The sequence below is a fragment of the Delphinapterus leucas genome, chromosome 4 (genome assembly GCF_059928025.1).
Source record: "Delphinapterus leucas isolate spDelLeu-1000000601 "Yukka" chromosome 4, BTC_Dleu_Yukka2, whole genome shotgun sequence".
Lineage (NCBI taxonomy): Eukaryota > Metazoa > Chordata > Mammalia > Artiodactyla > Monodontidae > Delphinapterus > Delphinapterus leucas.
Window position 1 is genome coordinate 68,644,935 of NC_143132.1, and position 18,900 is coordinate 68,663,834.

The 18,900-nt window shown below is 50.0% G+C and overlaps 1 protein-coding gene across 1 annotated transcript in view; it reads left to right on the top strand.

Moving 5' to 3' along the window:
* The window catches only part of PDIA5 (protein disulfide isomerase family A member 5), an 89,136-nt gene that overhangs the window by 7,166 nt on the left and 63,070 nt on the right, over positions 1-18,900 (top strand). Inside the window, exons 2-3 of the mRNA XM_022567174.2 lie at positions 14,351-14,477; positions 17,353-17,440. Of these exons, the coding sequence (XP_022422882.2) occupies positions 14,351-14,477; positions 17,353-17,440 (215 nt within the window). The remainder of the gene's footprint in view (positions 1-14,350; positions 14,478-17,352; positions 17,441-18,900) is intronic.

The window sequence follows — 18,900 nt, forward strand, 5'->3', positions numbered from 1 at the left end:
ATAGTTATTAAAATATAATAAATTGTGACAAAATAGTATGTATTTTTTTAACTGCATCATATAAGAAGGTCTAGTAGCAAGTTTGATAATTTCTGTAATTTTAAGTAGTGATAAGCATAGACAGTGTTTCAAGATATCTGCAGCAATCCTCTTGTGATGAGAAAATGTGATTTCTGTTGATGGCAAAGCCACGGACACTGCAAGTGCTACTGTAATTAGTTACCTACATTCATAATAAAGGGAAGGCTAAATTTCAGTGAAATTAGTGAAAATAGAGATGTGATATTTCCCCATCCAAATTCATAGACCCCAGCGTAAGAAAAATTATCACCAAACTTGGAAATAAAAGATGATCTAGTGACTTTCTAATGTCACACTGGAGCATTGTCTAGGAAGCCCACCTCAGCGGCATCCGGTACTTTAGGGAATGTCACTTTGTTTATTATTCCTGAGGACCCATACTCTGTAAAGTTAGAAAGGATGCAAATGATTTCTGTTTGGTAGAGAAGAGAGATCCTTCAGGACATTAACCGGCTTGGTATCTCATTTAGCAATCATATCATACCTGTTTTTCATCGACCACTTGTAAGTTTCTTATAACTACTTCTTTTTTTTGCGGGGGGGGCCGTGCTGCACGGCTTGCGGGATCTTAGTTCCCCGACTAGGGATTGAATCCAGGCCCCCGGCAGTGGAAGCATGGAGTCTTAACCACTGGACCGCCAGGGAATTCCCTATAACCTCTTTTTAAAATCTTTTTATTAACCTTTTTTTTCTTATATCCTCTTTTGACCAAGCTTTGTCATTTTAGTGGGTCCCTTATTAATGAGTTAATAACCCTTTGAAATGTGCTCAGTCTTTGTATGAGAATTGGGTTTTTAACATTTGAGAATTACACTTGACCCCGGTTTAAGAGCCGCTGAGTGAGCAGGATGTGAGGGTGTGGCGCTCAGAAAGGAGGTCTGGGCTGAGGATGTTAATTTAGGGGTGCTGCTCAGGTGGGGGACCCCAGGGGAGGGTGTGGGGCAGGAAGAGAAGATGGACTGAGTGAGTGAGCCCTGAGGAACTCCCGCATTTGCAGGATGGTGGAGGTGGATTTACAAAGAAGATAGGAAGGGTGGCTGGAGAGGTAGAAGGGAGACCGAGCGAGTTCTGCCTGGGTTCAAGAGGCTGAGCAAAACGAGACATGGAGGTGCCCGTTGGGTTATCCATGTGGAGGTCATTGCTGGACCTCCACCAAGAGCCTCTTTGATGGTGGGGGGCTGACAGCTCTGACAATGCTGAGGAGTGGGTAGAAGGCGGGGAGGGAGATGGAACATTCTGGCTGTGAGGGAGAGGGGAGTGGTATGGAGTCCAGGGAGGGGGTTTTTAAAAGATGGAATAATGGCCTTCCAACCTGGCTGTGAATCCAACCGCCTTAGGGAGGTATGCGTAAAAATGGATTCCTGGGCTCTCCAGATCCACGAGGTGATTTTCTTCAAGGGGAAGGCCCAGGAATCTGTATTTCCAAAAAGCTTATACTTATTGCTGTTGTCCAACTACAAACTGGAGACATTTACAAGTTAACATTAATTTTACGTGGTGGACACGTATTTTGCCAGCCAAGGTTGCAGCTTTGGGCCGAGTGGTGTGGCACAACTTCTGCCCATGTTACAAGCCACATACACTAGTGACACTGTGAGGCATCACTTGGCTGAAGCATGTGCCGTTTTTGCGTTTCTCTGCAGGCGTTTAGGGAAGTGTGCACAAGCGGGTAGCAGAGAAGATGGCTCAGGCAGTCACCGAAGCTCTTTCTCGTTGGTTGTGCTCAGTAGCTAGATTGGAAGGGAAAGCAGACTTGCTGGCCTTTCGGGTCTTGTTCTGGGTAGAGCTCTGGGGAGTGGAGAGACCTCGAGGGATACCAGTGGGAAGTGTGCACATTGATGGGCAAAGAGAAGAGCTTCTAATCTGTGCCCAGAAGACCTCTGAGTCCCGGCTCTGCCCTTTTAGACTTCACCCAAGTTGAATTCCTTAAGTTCTTTTTTTTTTTTTTTTGCGGTACGCGGGCCTCTCACCGTTGTGGTCTCTCCCGTTGCGGAGCACAGGCTCCGGACGCGCAGGCTCAGCGGCCACGGCTCACGGGCCCAGCCGCTCCGCGGCGTGTGGGATCCTCCCGGACCAGGGCACGAACCCACGTCCCCTGCATTGGCAGGCAGACTCTCAACCACTGTGGCACCAGGGAAGCCCTCCTTAAGTTCTTTGAACCTCAGTTTTCACATCTGTAAAGTGGGGATGGTACCACCTCCCACACAGATTGTTTATAGCAGTTTTTCAAACATTTTTACTGCAACTCCTGGAAGAACAATTTTGCATTTTACATTATAATCAAGTACATATATGTCTATATGAACATAACAGATGCAGATTTTTCACCAAAAACAGTCTTGCTGCTTATGGTACAGACTGATGTTTCCTTTTCTCTTTAATTTTTAAAAATTAGTTAATTAATTTTTGGCTGCGTTGGATCTTCGTTGCTGAATGCGAGCTTTCTCTAGTTGCGGTGAAGAGGGGCTACTCTTCGTTGCGGGGCGCAGGCTTCTCATTGCGGAGGCTTCTCTTGTTGCGGAGCACGGACTCTAGGCACATGGGCTTCAGTAGTTGTGGCTCGTGGGCTCTAGAGCGCAGGCTCAGTATTTGTGGTGCACGGGCTTAGTTGCTCCGTGGCATGTGGGATCTTCCCAGACCAGAGCTCAAACCCATGTCCCTTGCACTCTTAGCCACTGTGCCACCAGGGAAGCATGGATGTTTCCTTTTTAATGTTATTTTTAAAAATGCTGGTGGTAACCCACCGAAGTGATTTTATGACTTGGCTCTTGGGTTAAGGCCAGAGGGGTAGAAAATGCCGGTTTAGACCCTCAGCTTTAGGGGACTGAATGATATACTGTATGTCAAAGCACAGATGTACCTCATGAGTCATGAGCACTTGAATTGTTATTTTCTTTTCAATTAATGGAGCTTTGAGGCAGGGTTGGGTTTCCGGAGTGGGAATTCACCTGCCCTTCCTTCGTCCCTGCTACCTAATTCTCTGCTCCCTCCACCAGCTCTTCCTCGTTAGCAGGCCTGGCACACCAGGCTGGCAGCAACCCAGAGCCCTCTTGGCTCTAGAAGAGGTTTTCCACAACATTAAAAGCTTTAGGACTTAAGTCCTGGTTAAATGCACTGCAGTTGCAATTTCAGGATAAGAAAACCTGTTTTCATAAGCTCTCAGATCAGTTGTCCTGCCTCTGAACTCTCCCTTGCTGACAGCCACGTTTGTGCTGTGGAAACAGGTGGGAAAACTGTGTAGCCCATGTATAAGGTGTGGCTTTTAAAGGAAGCAAAATATAAGATGTGCAGCTGGCTGTGCATTTATAGGAGCAAGCAGTGAGACGTGTGTGGCTGTAGGAATTGGTCTTTCCGCTTCATCTTGGGTCTGAGTCACAGCTCTCTTACCTACTTGCCAGTGACGTTGAGCAAGTTTCTAACTGTTCTTTGTCTCCGCTTCCTTATCTATAGAATAGGTATAATGAAATTACCTACTTAATTCACTTGCCAAGAGAATGAACTAGATAGTCATATGAGCAGCGTAGCTGGCTCCTGGTCACGCAACAAACACTCTGTACTTGCAGCTCTTATCATTATCATGGCCACATCCCTAGGCCCTCGATGTAGGGATTAAAGAATCCTCTCTTGGGTTCTGTGCCAGCCAAGCGCTTTCCTACTTCTCTCTCTTTCTTAAGCACATTTAGCTCCTCAGCTGTAGCTAGTCAGGGGTCCACATCCCAGGGCCAGGCTTCTGTCTTTCTGTCACTCTCACACACACACAGACACACACACACAGACACACACACACGCACACATACACACACCATCCAGGCGGTGCTCGTTTTTATTTCAAAGCCTGCTGGGTGGTGGACATTTATTTGAACATTGGGAAATATCAGTGGCGAAATCTTCAAACTAGGTTTGAGGTTAGGCCTTATTAGCTCCTTGTGAAGGGGGTATTTAGCCGTAGTGCTCGGTGACAGATGCTTAAAATTTGCCCATTTAAGGGGCATAAATTACCTATATTTAAAAATTAGCATTTCTCCCCCCCACCCTCACTCATCAAAGCCATTCTAGGTATGTGTTGCATGCAAAGTTCTTTGCAGATTCTGTATAATAGTTCTTATTAAAAAAACTACACAATGTCAGGTGAGCAGAGGAGTGAGCAGTCAGTCAGCTGGAAGTGAAGAAGGGCAGATGCTCTTACATGGGAAAGTGCCAGTGACACTGGATAGATGGCCGAGGATTTCAGGAAGCCTGTGGAAGAGGTGGGGGCAGTAGTTGGTTGTATTCTAGGCATCTCTTTTTTTTCTGTCTTATTTTAGGTGTTTTCCCCCTAACTCTAAGTTTGAAATAGCCTTAGAGAAGAGCTGCAAGAAGAATATAAAAGATTTCCATCTGCCCTTCGGCCAGATTAACATTTTATCACATTTGTTTTATCATATTCTCCCTCTGCATATATAAAGTTTACAGACATGACTCTCCTTTGCCCCCATAAACACTTCAGTGTTTCCATTCTCTTACATAACCAGAGTACAATGATCAAAGTCAGGAATGTAGTGCTTGGCTCGGGACTTAATCCAGAATCACATATTGAATTTAATTGTCATATCTCTTTAGTCTCCTTTAATCTGGGCCAGTTTCTCAGTCTTTGTCTTTCAGGACCTTGACATTTTTGTTTGTTTGTTTGTTTTTTTTGTTTTTTTCCCAGGTACGCGGGCCTCTCACTGCTGTGGCCTCTCCCGTTGCGGAGCACAGGCTCCTGACGCGCAGGCTCAGCGGCCATGGCTCACGGGCCCAGCTGCTCCGCGGCATGTGGGATCTTCCTGGACCGGGGCACGAACCCGTGTCCCCTGCATTGGCAGGCGGACTCTCAACCACTGTGCCACCAGGGAAGCCCGGGACCTTGACATTTTTGAAGAATGTCCCTCAATTTGGTTTTGGATGTTTCCCTTCAGTGCATTGTATCAGGAGACATAAGTTGATTTGACCCATTACTGGTGGTGTTATTGTTGGTCCCTTAGTTGAGGAGGTTTCTGCCAGGTTTCTCAACTGTAAAGTTATATTTTCTTGCGGTGGGGAAATACTTTGAGATTGTTAATTATTTCCGTGACGGTAATCAAATGATGGTAAATTTTTTTTCTTTAAGTATTTCTATCCGACATGCCTATTATGGTAAGTTAGAAAAATACGCACAAGGACGAAGCCTTACTTTGGTGCATTTCTTCTTCCAGTTATTTTCTGAGCATAATTTTGTGTATAGTTGTAATCATACCATGTACATTTTGAATTCTATTTTTAAAAACTTAACATTAAAAAAATGTCTTTTCATTGCACAATCTTTGAAAACATCGTGTAAATGCACATTTTATTCTGTTGAGTGGTTTACTCTAAGTAATCACTCCCCCGCTGTTGAATATTTAGGTCGTTTACAATTTTTGACTCTTATGAGTAGGACCGAGCAAGTCATGTATGTGTCAGAATCTCTGCTAATTTCCTCGGGACACATTCCCAAAAGTGGAGTTACGAAGTCGAGGAGCGTAAATACTTTTAAGATACTTGATTAATTGTGCCAAATAGCTTTCCAAAAGAATTGTACTGGTTTAGGCTTTTGCCAGCGCTGTATGACAGTTGGGTGCCATATTTTAAGAGATTCACTAATGGTGTTTCTCAGTTTTTTTAAGAAAACCATGATCCAAAAATCAAGATTTGTGTTGAGATTAATTTCCTGTATTTTGAATTATGAAAGCATAGGTATTTATTTCCAAAAGTAAATTATAGTGTAATATGGCACGTTACCCTCTTCAGGCTCTGCCACCGTGCTCCCAGCCTTGGGGTCAGTCACATTGGGAACCAGGAACATGGCGGTGTCTAGGGCAGATCATTCAGGACAGTGAGGGGCTTGGGGGCACATGAGGAGTCGGGGAATTTCACCTACAGAATCTTAAGAGGGAATGTGTTTGCTGTCTTCAGAGTGTGATAGGCTGGCAGAATGGCTTGGGAGGGGGAGGAATTTGACTTTCTAATGACTGGAGCCATCCAAAATGAAATGGTAGGACACGGATTTCTATGTATTAACATGTTTAGTTTCCACAGCCTTCCGGGCTCCTCTGTACTGCGCAGCCTCAGGAGATTTTGAGGCCTTGGCTCTGGAGGGCTACCTGGAGGCTGGAGATGGCATGTGAGGAATGTTGAGAGGAGTCGTGTATCTGGGAAACCAACCAGCCCAGCTCAAGCCTGTGAACTACAAGGAATGTCCTGGCCTTCTGGTGGCCTGCAGTGGTCCCCTTACTAGTAAAGGGCTGAGGTTGTGGGGAAACTGGAGAGTTACTAGCTAATTTTCCCTTCACTTGTGGGTAGCTGCCACCAGGTGACCAAGATACTGTTAGGAACAGGCATAGTGCAACTCAGGTAATTAGGAGGAACACAGTAAATCAGATCCTTGATAGTCTCGCTGTCTCCTTCCTTGTAACAGTTTATCTAAAGTATAATGCATGATTCAATGATTTGAAATATCCCAACTGGAGCAGATGTTAGTATTTCTTTCTAGTTAAAGCTTTTGTTTCAGTAGGCACACAAGATCTATTTGCATGTGTGCCAGAAAACCCAGAATGATAGTGCCTTAAAGCGACTGTTTATTTCACTCGCATAGAAGCTGGAAAGGGGTGTTCTAGGGCCAGTATATCCATCTGTGGTATCAGGGTCCCAGGTACCTTCTATCTTGATAACTCCATATTTTTAGCAAGTCCTTCTACCTCATTGTCTCAAGGTGGCTGCTTGAGTTCCAGCCATCTTTCCAAATTCTAGCAAGCAGGAAGGGGGAAGAGGCTAAGAAGACTCATACCAGGTGTCTAGGAGGGACAGTTCCTAAAAGTTGCCACATAACACTTCTGTTTACATGCCAGGGGCACTTGCTGCAAGGAAGACTGAGAGGTTTGACTTTTAATGTGGGTGGCCACATGCCCAGGGCAACTCAGCAGTTCCTTCATGAGGTGTAATTACCTCACCGTACTTCTCTGGTAGTGGTCATGAAACTAGGTTTGCAGAATATCACAATTGGAAGGGACTTTGGAAATCACTTTCAACCCCTTCATTTTACAGAGAAAGGAGAGAGGAGACATGGCTTGTCCAAGGTCACATAGTCAGTAAGTATCAAAGCCAGCACAAAACTTGGGTCTCTGACTCTTTCTAACAAACCTCTAGCTCTCAAATACTCAGCCAGCTGGATTCTCTGACCTTGGGTTCAAGTCATCTGTTTTTAACCTTATTCCTGGATCCCTTTACCACTAGCTTCCTAAGAGTCTAGACTTAGATTCTGACATTTCAAAACTATTTTGAGCAAAATGTGGGCTACACTAAATTAAACCAGTTTCTTCACAGCTCCCAACATAAGAAGGGTATCTTTTTTCAGGTGACAGAGCAAAAAAGGTCAAGTCCCACCTCCACCCTTTTTCCGTAATGTTAACCTTCTGTCTTCAACTCTTTTTCCTTTAGCAAGTTGTTTTTACATAATAGAATACCTCTGGCTTCATGATCTGCATTGAATAGTGAATCTATAACGACAGACAGCCTCCCGGGCTATAGAGAATGTGAGGGTGCTGGCATGCGCCCCAGAGATCTGGAGCTTTTTAAAGCTGAGGGTGTAATGTGGCAAGGACTGTTCTCCCTGTTATTTTCCAGAATTGTATGACTCTTTATGTCTAGGCTGGTGGTGATGGTGGGTGAGGTTAAGTGAAGAGAGGAGCTTGTGAGTGTGGTGTGTTAGAGGGACAGCGAGGCAGAAGGGAGCCCGGACCCCTGTACACACCTCTGATTAATGGCAGATCTGGGCTGACTGCCCCAGGGTCCCGAGAAGGGTGGTCGACAACAGGGTGCTCTAGGCTTGCGGGAAGCAGAGGGTTAGTGCAAATCCCTGCTGGGACTCTCCTTGCCAGGGGATTCTGGAAGATTTGGGCTTTTCCTGGCTGCTTTGATGGGCCTGGCTGGGGAAGGAGGTGCTCCTGGGAAGGAGGTACTTCTGGGAAGGTGGTCCACTTGGGTCGCTGCGAGTCCAAGGAGCTTGTGGGGTGGAGGGAAGCAAACACCTCTGGCCAGGACCCGAGAGGCCCGAGCTCTAGTCCGAGCTCTGCAACTTGACCTACTGTGTGTGACCTTGGTAAGTAAGCTAACCTCTCTGAGCCTCAGTTTCCTCATCTGTAGGATGAGGCTAGTGCCCACTCATCAGGTTATTGTGAGGGGCAAATGGGCACAAAACCTGGAAGGACTGTCCTCCACGTGCTGTGTGGCCTGTTGGTTGCTGTGCTGACGGGTGATCATTTGAGGTTTTGATGCTGCATGTGTGTACGTGCGCATTTCTTCCTGCCTGGATGTGCTGTTTTGCCTGATTGCCGGCAGGGCCCTGGAGAGGAAAAGGTGGTGCCGTTTCTTCTCTTGCCCTTGCTCTGTGATTTGTCTCACTAATGGTACTAATACAGATAATTACCATGATTGTGTACCGTGTGCCAAGCATTATGTTAGGTTCTCTATGTACTTTTCTCCCCCTCCTTTAATCCTCAGCCAACCCTGCAACCGCGCAGATATCAGTATTATCTTCACTTTATAGGCAGGGAAATGACACTCGTAACATCTGAGATCATTTAGCTGTAAGTGATAGTGCCTGGCTTTGACCCCAGGTCTGTCTGACTCCAGAAGCAGTGCTCTTTCTGTGGTGTCTAAGGGGTGTGGGGAAACCACAAAGGGAGGAGAGGAGCGTGAGCCTCCAGGCTGGAGGACCATTTGTCTGGTGGGCCCTGAACAGGGCAGACACCTGTTAGGAGAGCACTGCAGGGAGTCTGGAAGGTGAGGGGGAGAAGTCAGTGTCCTCGACCTCATTGCCTGCAGCCGTGGTGGAGGGTGGAGGTGAGGACTTCGTGCCAGGCACCCTGAGTGGGCTCTGCAGAGCGCCTTGCACTCTGATGGGGGAAGGGGCTCAGGGTGGAGGGGGCTGCTTCTCTGATGGAGGGGCCCAGTGTTCTGAGGCGGGTGTAGTACTATGACAGGTGTTGGAGGCTGGGGGGACCGGTACTTTGATGGCGGGGTGGGGGGGCGGGCACTGACTCTGATGCAAGCAGGACCTGGCTTTGGGGGCCTGTATTCCCTAGCAGTAGCGGAAGGGAGCCGTTCTTCCTGGCAGTGTTCTGCCCTGCACCCAGGCAAAGGTTTTATGGATCTCAGCCCAGCCCATGGGGTAGCTCAGCCCTGATGTAAATACTGTTAAGGCTGGGGCAGAAAGAAAACAATTACTGGGGGAAAGAAGGAGTTTGCATAGGGCACAAAGGGGATTTTTTTCCTCTCCTCTACCTCCAAAGGGAAAGACTTAGAATGTAAAGAGCCTGCGGAACCCAGGAACAGTTCCCTGGCTGGCTCCGAAGGTGGCTGGCTTCCTTCTCAAACATTGCCCCATCCCCCCGAGGGCTTGACAAAGCAGAGAGTTTGTGCATCATTAACGTTGTTATAGTTGCCTTAGTTATTGTTGTTAGCAAGGTTTGTGGGTTGTGCCTCATGAAGTCTGCAAGAAGGCTCTTGGCAAGGAGACCCAAGGCTTACTGGAGCTGTATCTTAAGGAAAGGAAGGAGCGTGCACACTGGAAAGGTTAAAATCGACTGAAGTGGAGGAGAAAGGAGAATGTTAAGTGGCTGGAGGAGAGTCCCCTTGGGGTTAGGGGAGGGAGGAAAGGGCCTCGCTCCCTTTGCCCCTGTGGTTGCTTGCTAAGGTGAGGGTCTGTCTAAGGCCAGACCCAAGGGCCTTTCCCCCTCCTCTCTCAGGGATCTTACACTGAGCATCTTAGCTCTTTGCACACCAAAGTCCCCTGGTTCCCCCTAGTTCCCCCTGGATCTACCTATCCTATTTTCCTCTTGTTCCCAAATTTTCAAATCCTCTTCCTGCAAATCCTGCCTCGCCAGTGCCCACAAACGTCCATGCAGCTCCCTGTCTTAGGTGGAGACAGCCCATCCTTCTCCCGACCCTGCGGCCGCCTGTGCTCCCCGCTGCGTGGGGTGTGCTTCTCTCTGCAGCCTGGCTTCCGGCTGCCCTCCCATCACCAGAATGCTCTCGGAACATCCCTGGGGACTTGGCCCTGACCTTCACCTGCAAATCACACCTGATTTCCTGCGTGTCTCCTCCCTGGTCTGTGTTGACCAGGTACCAGGTCTGTGGTACCTCCTTCCTTCTTCCCACCTTTCTCCTGGTCCTTCCTCCTCCTCCTCAGCTGAGGGTTTTCCTGACTTCTCCCCCTGGACCCCGACCCCTGAGACTTCATTGACCTTGAGGCTCACTCTCCAGCCTGGAGGACACCTGCATTGGGGCGTCTTGTCCACATGTCTGCACCCAAGCTTATTATCACCTTCCTCAACATAAGACAGAAGCCTCTTCTGCTGCTGCTGCTTCCCAGTTCTTCCAGTTTTGGTTCTTGTTCCATTTCTGAGCACAGAATCCTTGGGTCATTTTAGCCTCTACTCTCTTTCTTCCTCGCTTACATATGAATAATCATTGAGTTCTGTTGTTTTTCCCTTGAGGCTCTTGGATTGACCCATTTCGCTCCACTTGGGCAGCCACCCAGCAGGTCCCTTCACTCCAGCCTTCTGACGACTGTCCAGTCTGAGATGGGGCCAGAAGGGGCTCTTGAGCCAGGCTTTGAAGACCCCACCCTCCACCCCAGCCTGGCCCCATCTGCCTTCTCCCACCACTCTCCAGCCCAGACCCTCTCTGACTGCCCTAGGTCTGTCTGGTTTCCGTGGTCCCTCTGGGTCTCCTGAGAGCTGTCATGGACTTACCTTGTAACATGCTCCCAGCAGGGTACCTCTGCAAAGCTCAAGAGTGTGGCGGCCAGTGTGTTTGTCATGTTTATTATGCTGGACAAACAGGGCTTTCAAGGGGCCAGGTGCTCCTAGTCTAGGGGGTGGAATAGGGATGGGACGAGATGAAGAGGAGATGGACCCTCCATAAAGGGTTCTTAACCAGGCCGGCCGCAGACCGTGAGTTTAAGCCCCAGCATCATTGTATTTCTGGCAGAGCTGAAGTTCTCTGCTGTGTGAGGGTGAACACTGGCTCAGAGGCTTTGGTGGCTGGCTGAAAAGTGGTTTGTTTACTCTGAGAGTGGCTGTTGGTTAGATGACCTGAGGGACTCGCCGGGCTTTCTAGGAAGGAAGCTGTGGATAAGCCTTGAAACTTGGTGCTCTTGTGGTTTTTGCTGTAGACACTTCGCTGTCGCTTGGCCCAGCTGCACCCTGCTGTGCTACCCAGGCAGGTGGGCACTGGGCCTGCCCTCCCTTCCCCTTTCCTGCTCCCCTGTCCAGAAGTGCAGGTGCCGGCCAGCCTCAGGAGAGCTGGTCTTCGGGTCAGAGTCCTGAGGCACTGGGCAAGGGCAATTGTTTTTCTGACTGGCCAGGTTATTTGAGGATTTAAAACAGCAGTGTCCAACAGATTCTTTTATTTTTTTCCTTTAACCATGTGCACTGTGCTATGGACCTTTTAGTCTGAAGTGTGTTAGCTCCCTGGGAGCAATGGAATAACGTGATAATAAGGTGGAATGAGCTTTTTGGTGAGCTCTCAAGGTTGCTGCATGAGGGCAGGGGGTCCTCAGGCATCATGCACTGCCCTGCTGGGGCAGAATAAGGGAGAAATCATTCTTGGACAGCTCCTCCTGATGGTTTTACCCTGGGGAGAAGGGTAAGGTTGCATCCAATGGCAGATTATATTTAGAAACACTAAAATATGGCCACATTTCCATCTCCTACTCTGCTGAGATGGAAATTTGTATTATATATTACGGTAACTGATCCTATTAGAGTGCTTTATGATTTATAAAGCATTTTCGATAAGTTACCCCATTTCATCCTCACAGCTGTCCCATGAGGGAGGTATCATTTTCTCCACATCAGATGCGAAGCACGAAGTGTCTGAAAGATCGAGTGATGTTGCCCGGGCATCTTAGCTATTGCGTGGTAGAGCTCAGACTCAATGCGAGACTTCTGGCTATAAAGAGGCAGTGGCATGAGAGGGCCTGGGGTCAAATAGAGAGACTGGGGTTCAGACGCTGGACCTGCTTCTTATTAGCTGTGTGACTTTCGTCAGATTATTTAAGTGATCTGTAAGATCAAGCATATAGGATAATCTGTAGTTGCCTCTTCGTATTGACCACGTTCCTCTGTCCTCTGTCCTTGTTCCATTCTGGGCTGGTTGCTCCGTGGGGTCAGGACATTTGTTCTGGGACTTCTCTTCACCATCAACATGGTACTTCTTGCCTCTCTCCTCTGTTCGATCCTTTGTTTCCTAGGTTCCATGTCTTTCTCATTTTTTATCTATTTCTTGTTTTGGTAGAGCATGAGTTCCAGTTGCTTGCTGAGAATGGGAAATTTGGTGGTAAATTTTTCACATCTGAGACCTTAAGTCTGTCTGAGTCAATCTCTACTCACAATTGACGGGTAGTTTGGCTGGTTATAGAATTCCAGTTGGAAATCATGTAACTTGGGGAATTGTGGAGGCAATGCTTCATTGTCTTTTGGTGTGCTGATGAAATGTCCTATGCCAGTTCTGACCCCTGATCTTTTGTGTGTGGTGGTTTTCTTGTTTTGTTTTCTTTTCCCTTTGGAACTTTCAGAATCTCCTCTTTGTCAGCAGTGTTCTGAAAATTTTCAGTGATGTACTTGGTGAGAGTCTTTTTTTTATTGGTGATGTTGGGCCCTCTCACCTGGAACTCAACATCCTTCAGTTCTGGGATATTTTCTTGAATTATTTCCTTGATAATTTCTTTTCCTCTATTTTCTTCTTTTTCTTTAGTTCCTTTAATTTGGCTCTTGCACTTAGTGAATACCTATTATTTGTCTTATCTTGTTCTTCTGCTTTTTATTTCTTGATCTTTTTGTTTTATTTTATAGGAGTTTTTTCAGTTCTACCTTCAGCCCTATTGAAATTTTTTATTTCTGCAAGGATTTTACTTTCTAAGAGGTTTTCATCATTCTCTTTGACTATTCCTTTTTCATAGCATTCTATTCTTGTCTTATGGATGCACCATTTTATTTCTCTGAGGATAATAATTTTAGTTGTTTTCTTCTGTTCTTTTTAAGTTTCATCTTTCCATTGTTTTGTTCTCATCTCTGTCTTTGTGTTGAGGGCTTCGCTCAGACGTCTGGTGAATCTTGGTTATCTGTGTGTAATGAAGATCAAGACATGGGCTGTGGGTTGCAGACTCTTGAGTGTGGGGAGGGGGTGGAGGGCACTTGTTTACTGGGAGGGCCTCACAGTGGGTATTTGAATGGGAAGTCAGCTGTTTCATTGGAAGAGTCTCCAAATCACTATCTTTTGGTTGTTTTTCTTATGCTCCTCAGTTAACCTAGAGAAAAATTCTCTAACCTGCTTGGGGGGATCAGATTGGCAACATTCTGGAAAAGGGAAGGGAGACGCTGGGGGGTAGGGGCTTAGGGGAGATGGGTGATCTCTAGGTTCAATTTGTCCATACTCCCTCCCACCTTTGCCTGGTGTCTCCTGGCAGAACTTTTCTTATTCAGTCTTTGTAGATGGTAACCCCTGTGTTTTCTGCCGGCTAGGCAGGGGACTGTGTGGGTTGGGTGAGGGGATCTGCTGCGTGACAGCTCTTTGTTCAAACATTTAACAACCTCCCCTTCCCTGCCGCTGCTTTTCAGCCCACCTCTCTTCATGCCTGCGGAGGTGCCTGGTACTTCTAGGGCCCAAGGTTTTTTAGGGTTTTCTCTGGGAGAATTGGCTTGTTTCTTGTTGGCTGATCTCCTGAGATCATTGGCTCAGTGGGGAAAGTGGAAAACCCCTCACCCATCCATTCCCACCCTAAACGGGATCACATTAAGAGGTGATCATACTTCTCTGTGGACTTGGGGCTTTGGTGCTGCTAGGTGAGATGGAGTTTTCACATTGCTCCAGTGTGTGGTGTTTGGGTGCAGTGTAGGGTACAGACATTGAGCTCCCAGAGAGGTCTTGATTGAAAGGATGGCAAGAATGTCCATGCAGCATGCTTATGTACCTGTGCAGTCCATACGGCTTTGTAAAAAAGATGAAGGGTGAGCTGGTGGCTGGAAGTGGTCCGGAAGAGTCCCTGTGGGAGGGGGGGCGATTTGGAGAGGGGATGAGGCGAAAGGCAGGTGTAGAGTTGAGAGAAGGAGGGGTGAGCCTTATCCCTCCCAAGGCAACTGTGCCTAGAGGCAGCACATCTGGGGCACCCCTTCTTGCTCAGCCCCAGCCGGGACCTGAGACTCATGGTCCTTGGCTCCTTGATCCCCAGGTGGTCCTGCCGACGTGGCTGTCCTCTACAAAGTTCTCCTCACTCGTCGAGAGAGTCTCTGACCCCAAGGACTTGAAAAAACTTCTCAGGACCCGGAATAACGTACTGGTGCTTTACTCCAAATCTGGTGAGTGCCCCTCCTGGCCTTGGGGCCGTCGTCAGGGATGCGGCGGGATGGAAAGGAAGGAACGGGGACAGAAGTGGGAGGCAGAGACCCCGGGACTAAAAACCTCTCAGGGAAGGTCCGTCAGAAGATGCAGGGGTGTCAGTTCTGCTGCTTTTGGATCCCTAAGAGGGCGTTTCAGTTCCCTTTTACCAGTGTTTCTTAGGAAAAGCCCTCTGGAGTCCCTCAGTACCTCAGGAGGGAGAGGACGTGTGTGTGAAGGAGGACAGAGGACAGTGACCACCCGGCATGGACGCTCTGGCTCTCTGGACAGCACGGCCGGCCCTGCCAGGGCGTGCTTCGCCAGAGCTGTTGATTAATTGACTGGGCCAACCTGTCGCCAGCTGAATTGGTCCCAGGCTTGGGGGAACGCACCCAGGCTGGCAGCCCTGGCCCTGCCTGGCCCCAGTCTGTCCCGCTCTGGGGTCAGAACAAGAGACTGAGTTTGGAGTGGGCTCCACGCTCAGGACAGGGTGGCTTCAGTGGGGGTAGGACTAGTGGTTTGCCTCTTCTGACCTTGAAGCTGGCGAGGGCATCACGGATGGAGAGAGGTTTGCTCAGCTCTTGGCCGCGACTTTGAACGTCTGACTGTTGATGCTGTTCCAGCAGAGTTAAGTGTTTTCGCTGCTCCTAAGGATGCCAAGTATTCTGTGCCCTGAAGGAGCAGTAGCCAGTGGCTGGGCTGGTTCCGGGCACAGCTCTCCCTGGCAGCTCATCCTCGACTCCCATTGGCATGGGGGACCGATGGATGTTTTGGATGTGTGTCCCTCCTGAAGCCTGCATCCTCCAAGCACGCGGGCACGTGCTTGCCCTTCCCAGGGCCTGGCACACACTCCCTGGGGTTGTTGTTGGGAGCCCAGCGTGTGACTAGCATTCCTTTCCTGTCGAGAATAGGGGGAAACCGAGGCAGGGGGAAAGCAGAGTTGCTCCTGAGGCCTGGGGTCTAGGGCCCTGGACAAGCGTGGCTCAGCCCCCTTGGCTGCTTCCGGGGCTGGGGGGTCGTCAGTGCCCTCCAGGGACTCGCTCAGGTCCTTCCCTGGGTGGGTCCTCTCACATAAGCTCATCTTCTTAGAAGGACTCTGACAGGAACTTGTGTGACACGCTCTCACTTGCTGCTTTGCTGTGAGGTTGCGGGTAATGTCCAGTTGAGGGAGGAATTAGAGTTCAGGGAGAACAGCTGCCTGATCTGAGGTCCACCAGCCAGTGGGCGGTAGAGCTGGTCCCGCTGCTGCCTCCGTCTCGCTTCCTCTGCTGGAGCGCGCGGAGAGATGTTCTGAGTCTGCAGCGACAGGAGGCTCGCCACCAGGAAAGGATTCGGAAAGGAAAGAGTGGGAAGGCGAGGTGTCCAGACCAGGGCTTGCAGGGGCCGGAGGCAGGGCTGGGAGCACTCTTGTTTTCTCTCGGGCCGTCGCCCAGCCTCTGTCTCTGCCTCTTGGTAGTGGAACTCTGAGTGCTGCCCGTGTGCCCGGCTCCTGCCTGCTTTGGACCGCTGGTCGCGGGCCGGGTGATTTTGCCTCCTTGCCTCTTGCCCAGCCCTGCTCCTGAGACTTGGGGACCTCCAGGGGCTTTGGGAGCAGCGCCGGGAACTGGCTTCTCTCCCCCCGCCCCACCCCTTCCAGCCAGTGCCTCCCCTTCCACGGCTGAAAGGCAGGGTTGGGAGGGCCTTCATATGGCTCTACATTCCCTCCCCTGCCTCCCAGAGCCCAGCTGGAAGGGTGGGGGGCGGCCTTTCCCACCTCGGCTGCGCCCCCTCCTCCTGTGGGCCTGGGGGGGTTCCTGGGAGGGCCTCCTGCAGGTGGCTCCATGCACGGCTCTTGCGGGATGCTTTCCGTTCGCTGCGTGAAAGGCTCAGCGTGCTTTGTGTTCACAGCTTCCATTAGCCGCACTAGAAGAGGAGATCTGAGGAGACAGCTAGTTCGTATATCACTTCTGCTTGGCTGTGGAGTGTGTCCTGTGGTTTCTGCTGGGGGAAGGCGGCAGGCAGCCTGCGCTCTCCTTAGTGTCTGCGTGGAGGCCCCTGCCCGGGAGCTCACAGGGGTGACGGGGCAAGGTGACAGCCTGGCCACAGCCGCCCAGCAGTGGACCGCTGCAGGCTGGCAGCGTGGAGATCCTGGCCACAGAGGCCCCGTTTCTAAGCACCCGCCCTCCTAGTTTCCAGGGGCTTTGCCCAAAGCCTCTTCCTTTCTCATGTTCATCCGCCCAGCCCCGAGGCGCAGTCCACGGTCCTGCGGTTGTCCCCCAAGGTACTGCCAGTGCTGGGAAAGAGGGCCGTGAAAGTGACTTGGGGACATTTAGTATCAGTCCATCAGACACTAGTGTCACACGTAAGCCTCATTAAATCACCACGTTGTACCGAGTCCCTAGGTGTGTGTGTGACGCACAAGTGAAGGAAGGGTCTGGTCCCTCCCTTGTCAGCTCCCAGGTTGGGCACCAGGGCAGACCAGTGTGGAATCAGCAGACTCGGTCCCCCTTATAGAATTGTAATTGTTCGGTTATAGAATTTTCAAAATGTGTCCCAGAATGGTAATGAGTCAGAGATTCTACTGGAAGTTGAGGATCCGGCCGAGAGATTCTGGGAAGAGTGAGGCGTGAGGTGTGGCTTGAAGGCGGGTTAGGGTTAGGGTTAGGGTTCTGCATCTGTGAGGATGGCGGGAGCAGAGCTTTCTGAGAAGAGCTGGGCTGTTCTTAGAGAACCGTTGCCACAGGGACGACGTTCTAACTGGTGCTCAGGACCTCACCTCTAGGACTGGTCTCCGTCCTTCCCTGCCCCTGAGGGAAGATGGCAGGGGAGGCCATGGTGCACTTGGGCACAGATGTTTTATTTTTTGTTTTTTCACAGAGGCTGCAGCTGAAAGTCATCTCAGGTTATTGTCTACTGTGGCCCAGGCAGTGAAAGGACAAGGCACCATCTGCTGGGTGGACTGTGGGTATGTCCTGGGGATGTGGGGTATGGTGGCTGGAGGGCCGGGCGTGGGCTCTGGTGGGTGGGGTGGGAATTGTTCCTGATTGATACTCTGGGAGAGGGGATGTGATGGAGAGATGGCTGCGGAAGGACTGCCGCCCCGCCCCGGCCCAGCAATGCTGCAGGACCGCTGTGGGCTGGAGGAGGGGCAGGTGTGGCTCCCGCTCCTGTCTTTCCGGCCCCACCCCTCTTCTTCCCTCTTCCGTAGTGCTTTTACTTTTACTCTGTTGTCATGTGTCACTTGATTTTGCCTTCTCAGTGGGTGGCAGAGGGGGCCTTGGTGCCCAAAGAGGCAAGATGATTTCCAGGGCCACTCGGGGGGCTTGCTTATTGGGTGGGGGGGGCCTGCAGCAAGAACTGTGGGCTTTGCCTGTAGCCTGGGCCCTTAATAGAGGTCTCCAGTGCCCACGGTGCAAAAGCGGTGGAGCCAGCTGACGACCTGTCTGTTGCCTTGGCTCCAAGGTGGCTCCATTAGATGTGTCAGTCCTGGACAGGTGGCTCAGTCCTTCCGGCTCTCTCCTCTGGCCTGCGTCCCTACCCCCACGCGTCCTGATGATGATGCTGTGAGCTACTTCTCCTCCTGCCTCGCCTGCCCCTCCCGGAGACTTCCTTGTCGGTGTTGCGGTGGCAGAATCAAGCGCCGGCCCGTGGGAGGGAGAGCTGCTCCTGAGTGTGGCGAAGGGGGCTCTTGCTCGAATTCCTCTGATGCTTTTGAGTTTGGGAGTTTTGAGTCCACGGTGTGCTCAGCTTCCCTTTCCTTTCAGTCATTAGGAGTAATTGCCACATCTCCCTGTGTTCAGTGCTTTTGCTGCTGGGATTTCCATACACACACCTTTTGTCACATAATTAGCTCCCAGTTGGGCATAGATCGGCAAAAACAGAGCAGAGACACATAGACCGTGAAACATACGGAAAAGGTCAGGAAGAATAGGTTTATTCTTTGCACGTTTGTTGAGCACTGGCTGCACGCAAGGCACTGCGCTGCACTTGGTGGATGCCAGCATTTACATGTCCTTTTGACAAGGACAGGAGGTGTTTCCAGAGCCTCTGAGTGCAGCCACTCCTCACCTGGACTTGGGGTTTATCGGGAGTGTGGGCTTGGGAAGAGGAGAGGAGAGGAGCATAGGCGGTATTTCAGTCTTGCTAGTACGGGGACGAGGTGGGCTCTCCTGGGAAAAGAGGCAGTTCTTTTCCTGCATGGCCCATAAAGATCTTTGTAACCTTTACTGTCTCTGTCTTTGCCCGAGTCACAAGCCCTGCTGCTACCCTGTGGGGTTCAGTGAGCTTTCATGGGCTCCACTCCAGTGCAATCTTCTTCGTCTTTATTCTGAGTTCTAAGTGGCTATTTTGCAAATGAACTTCTGGGACACAACAGTTTTATAAGTTGATAGCCTCAAGCTGGTCCTGCCCATCGTTGGAGAGAAT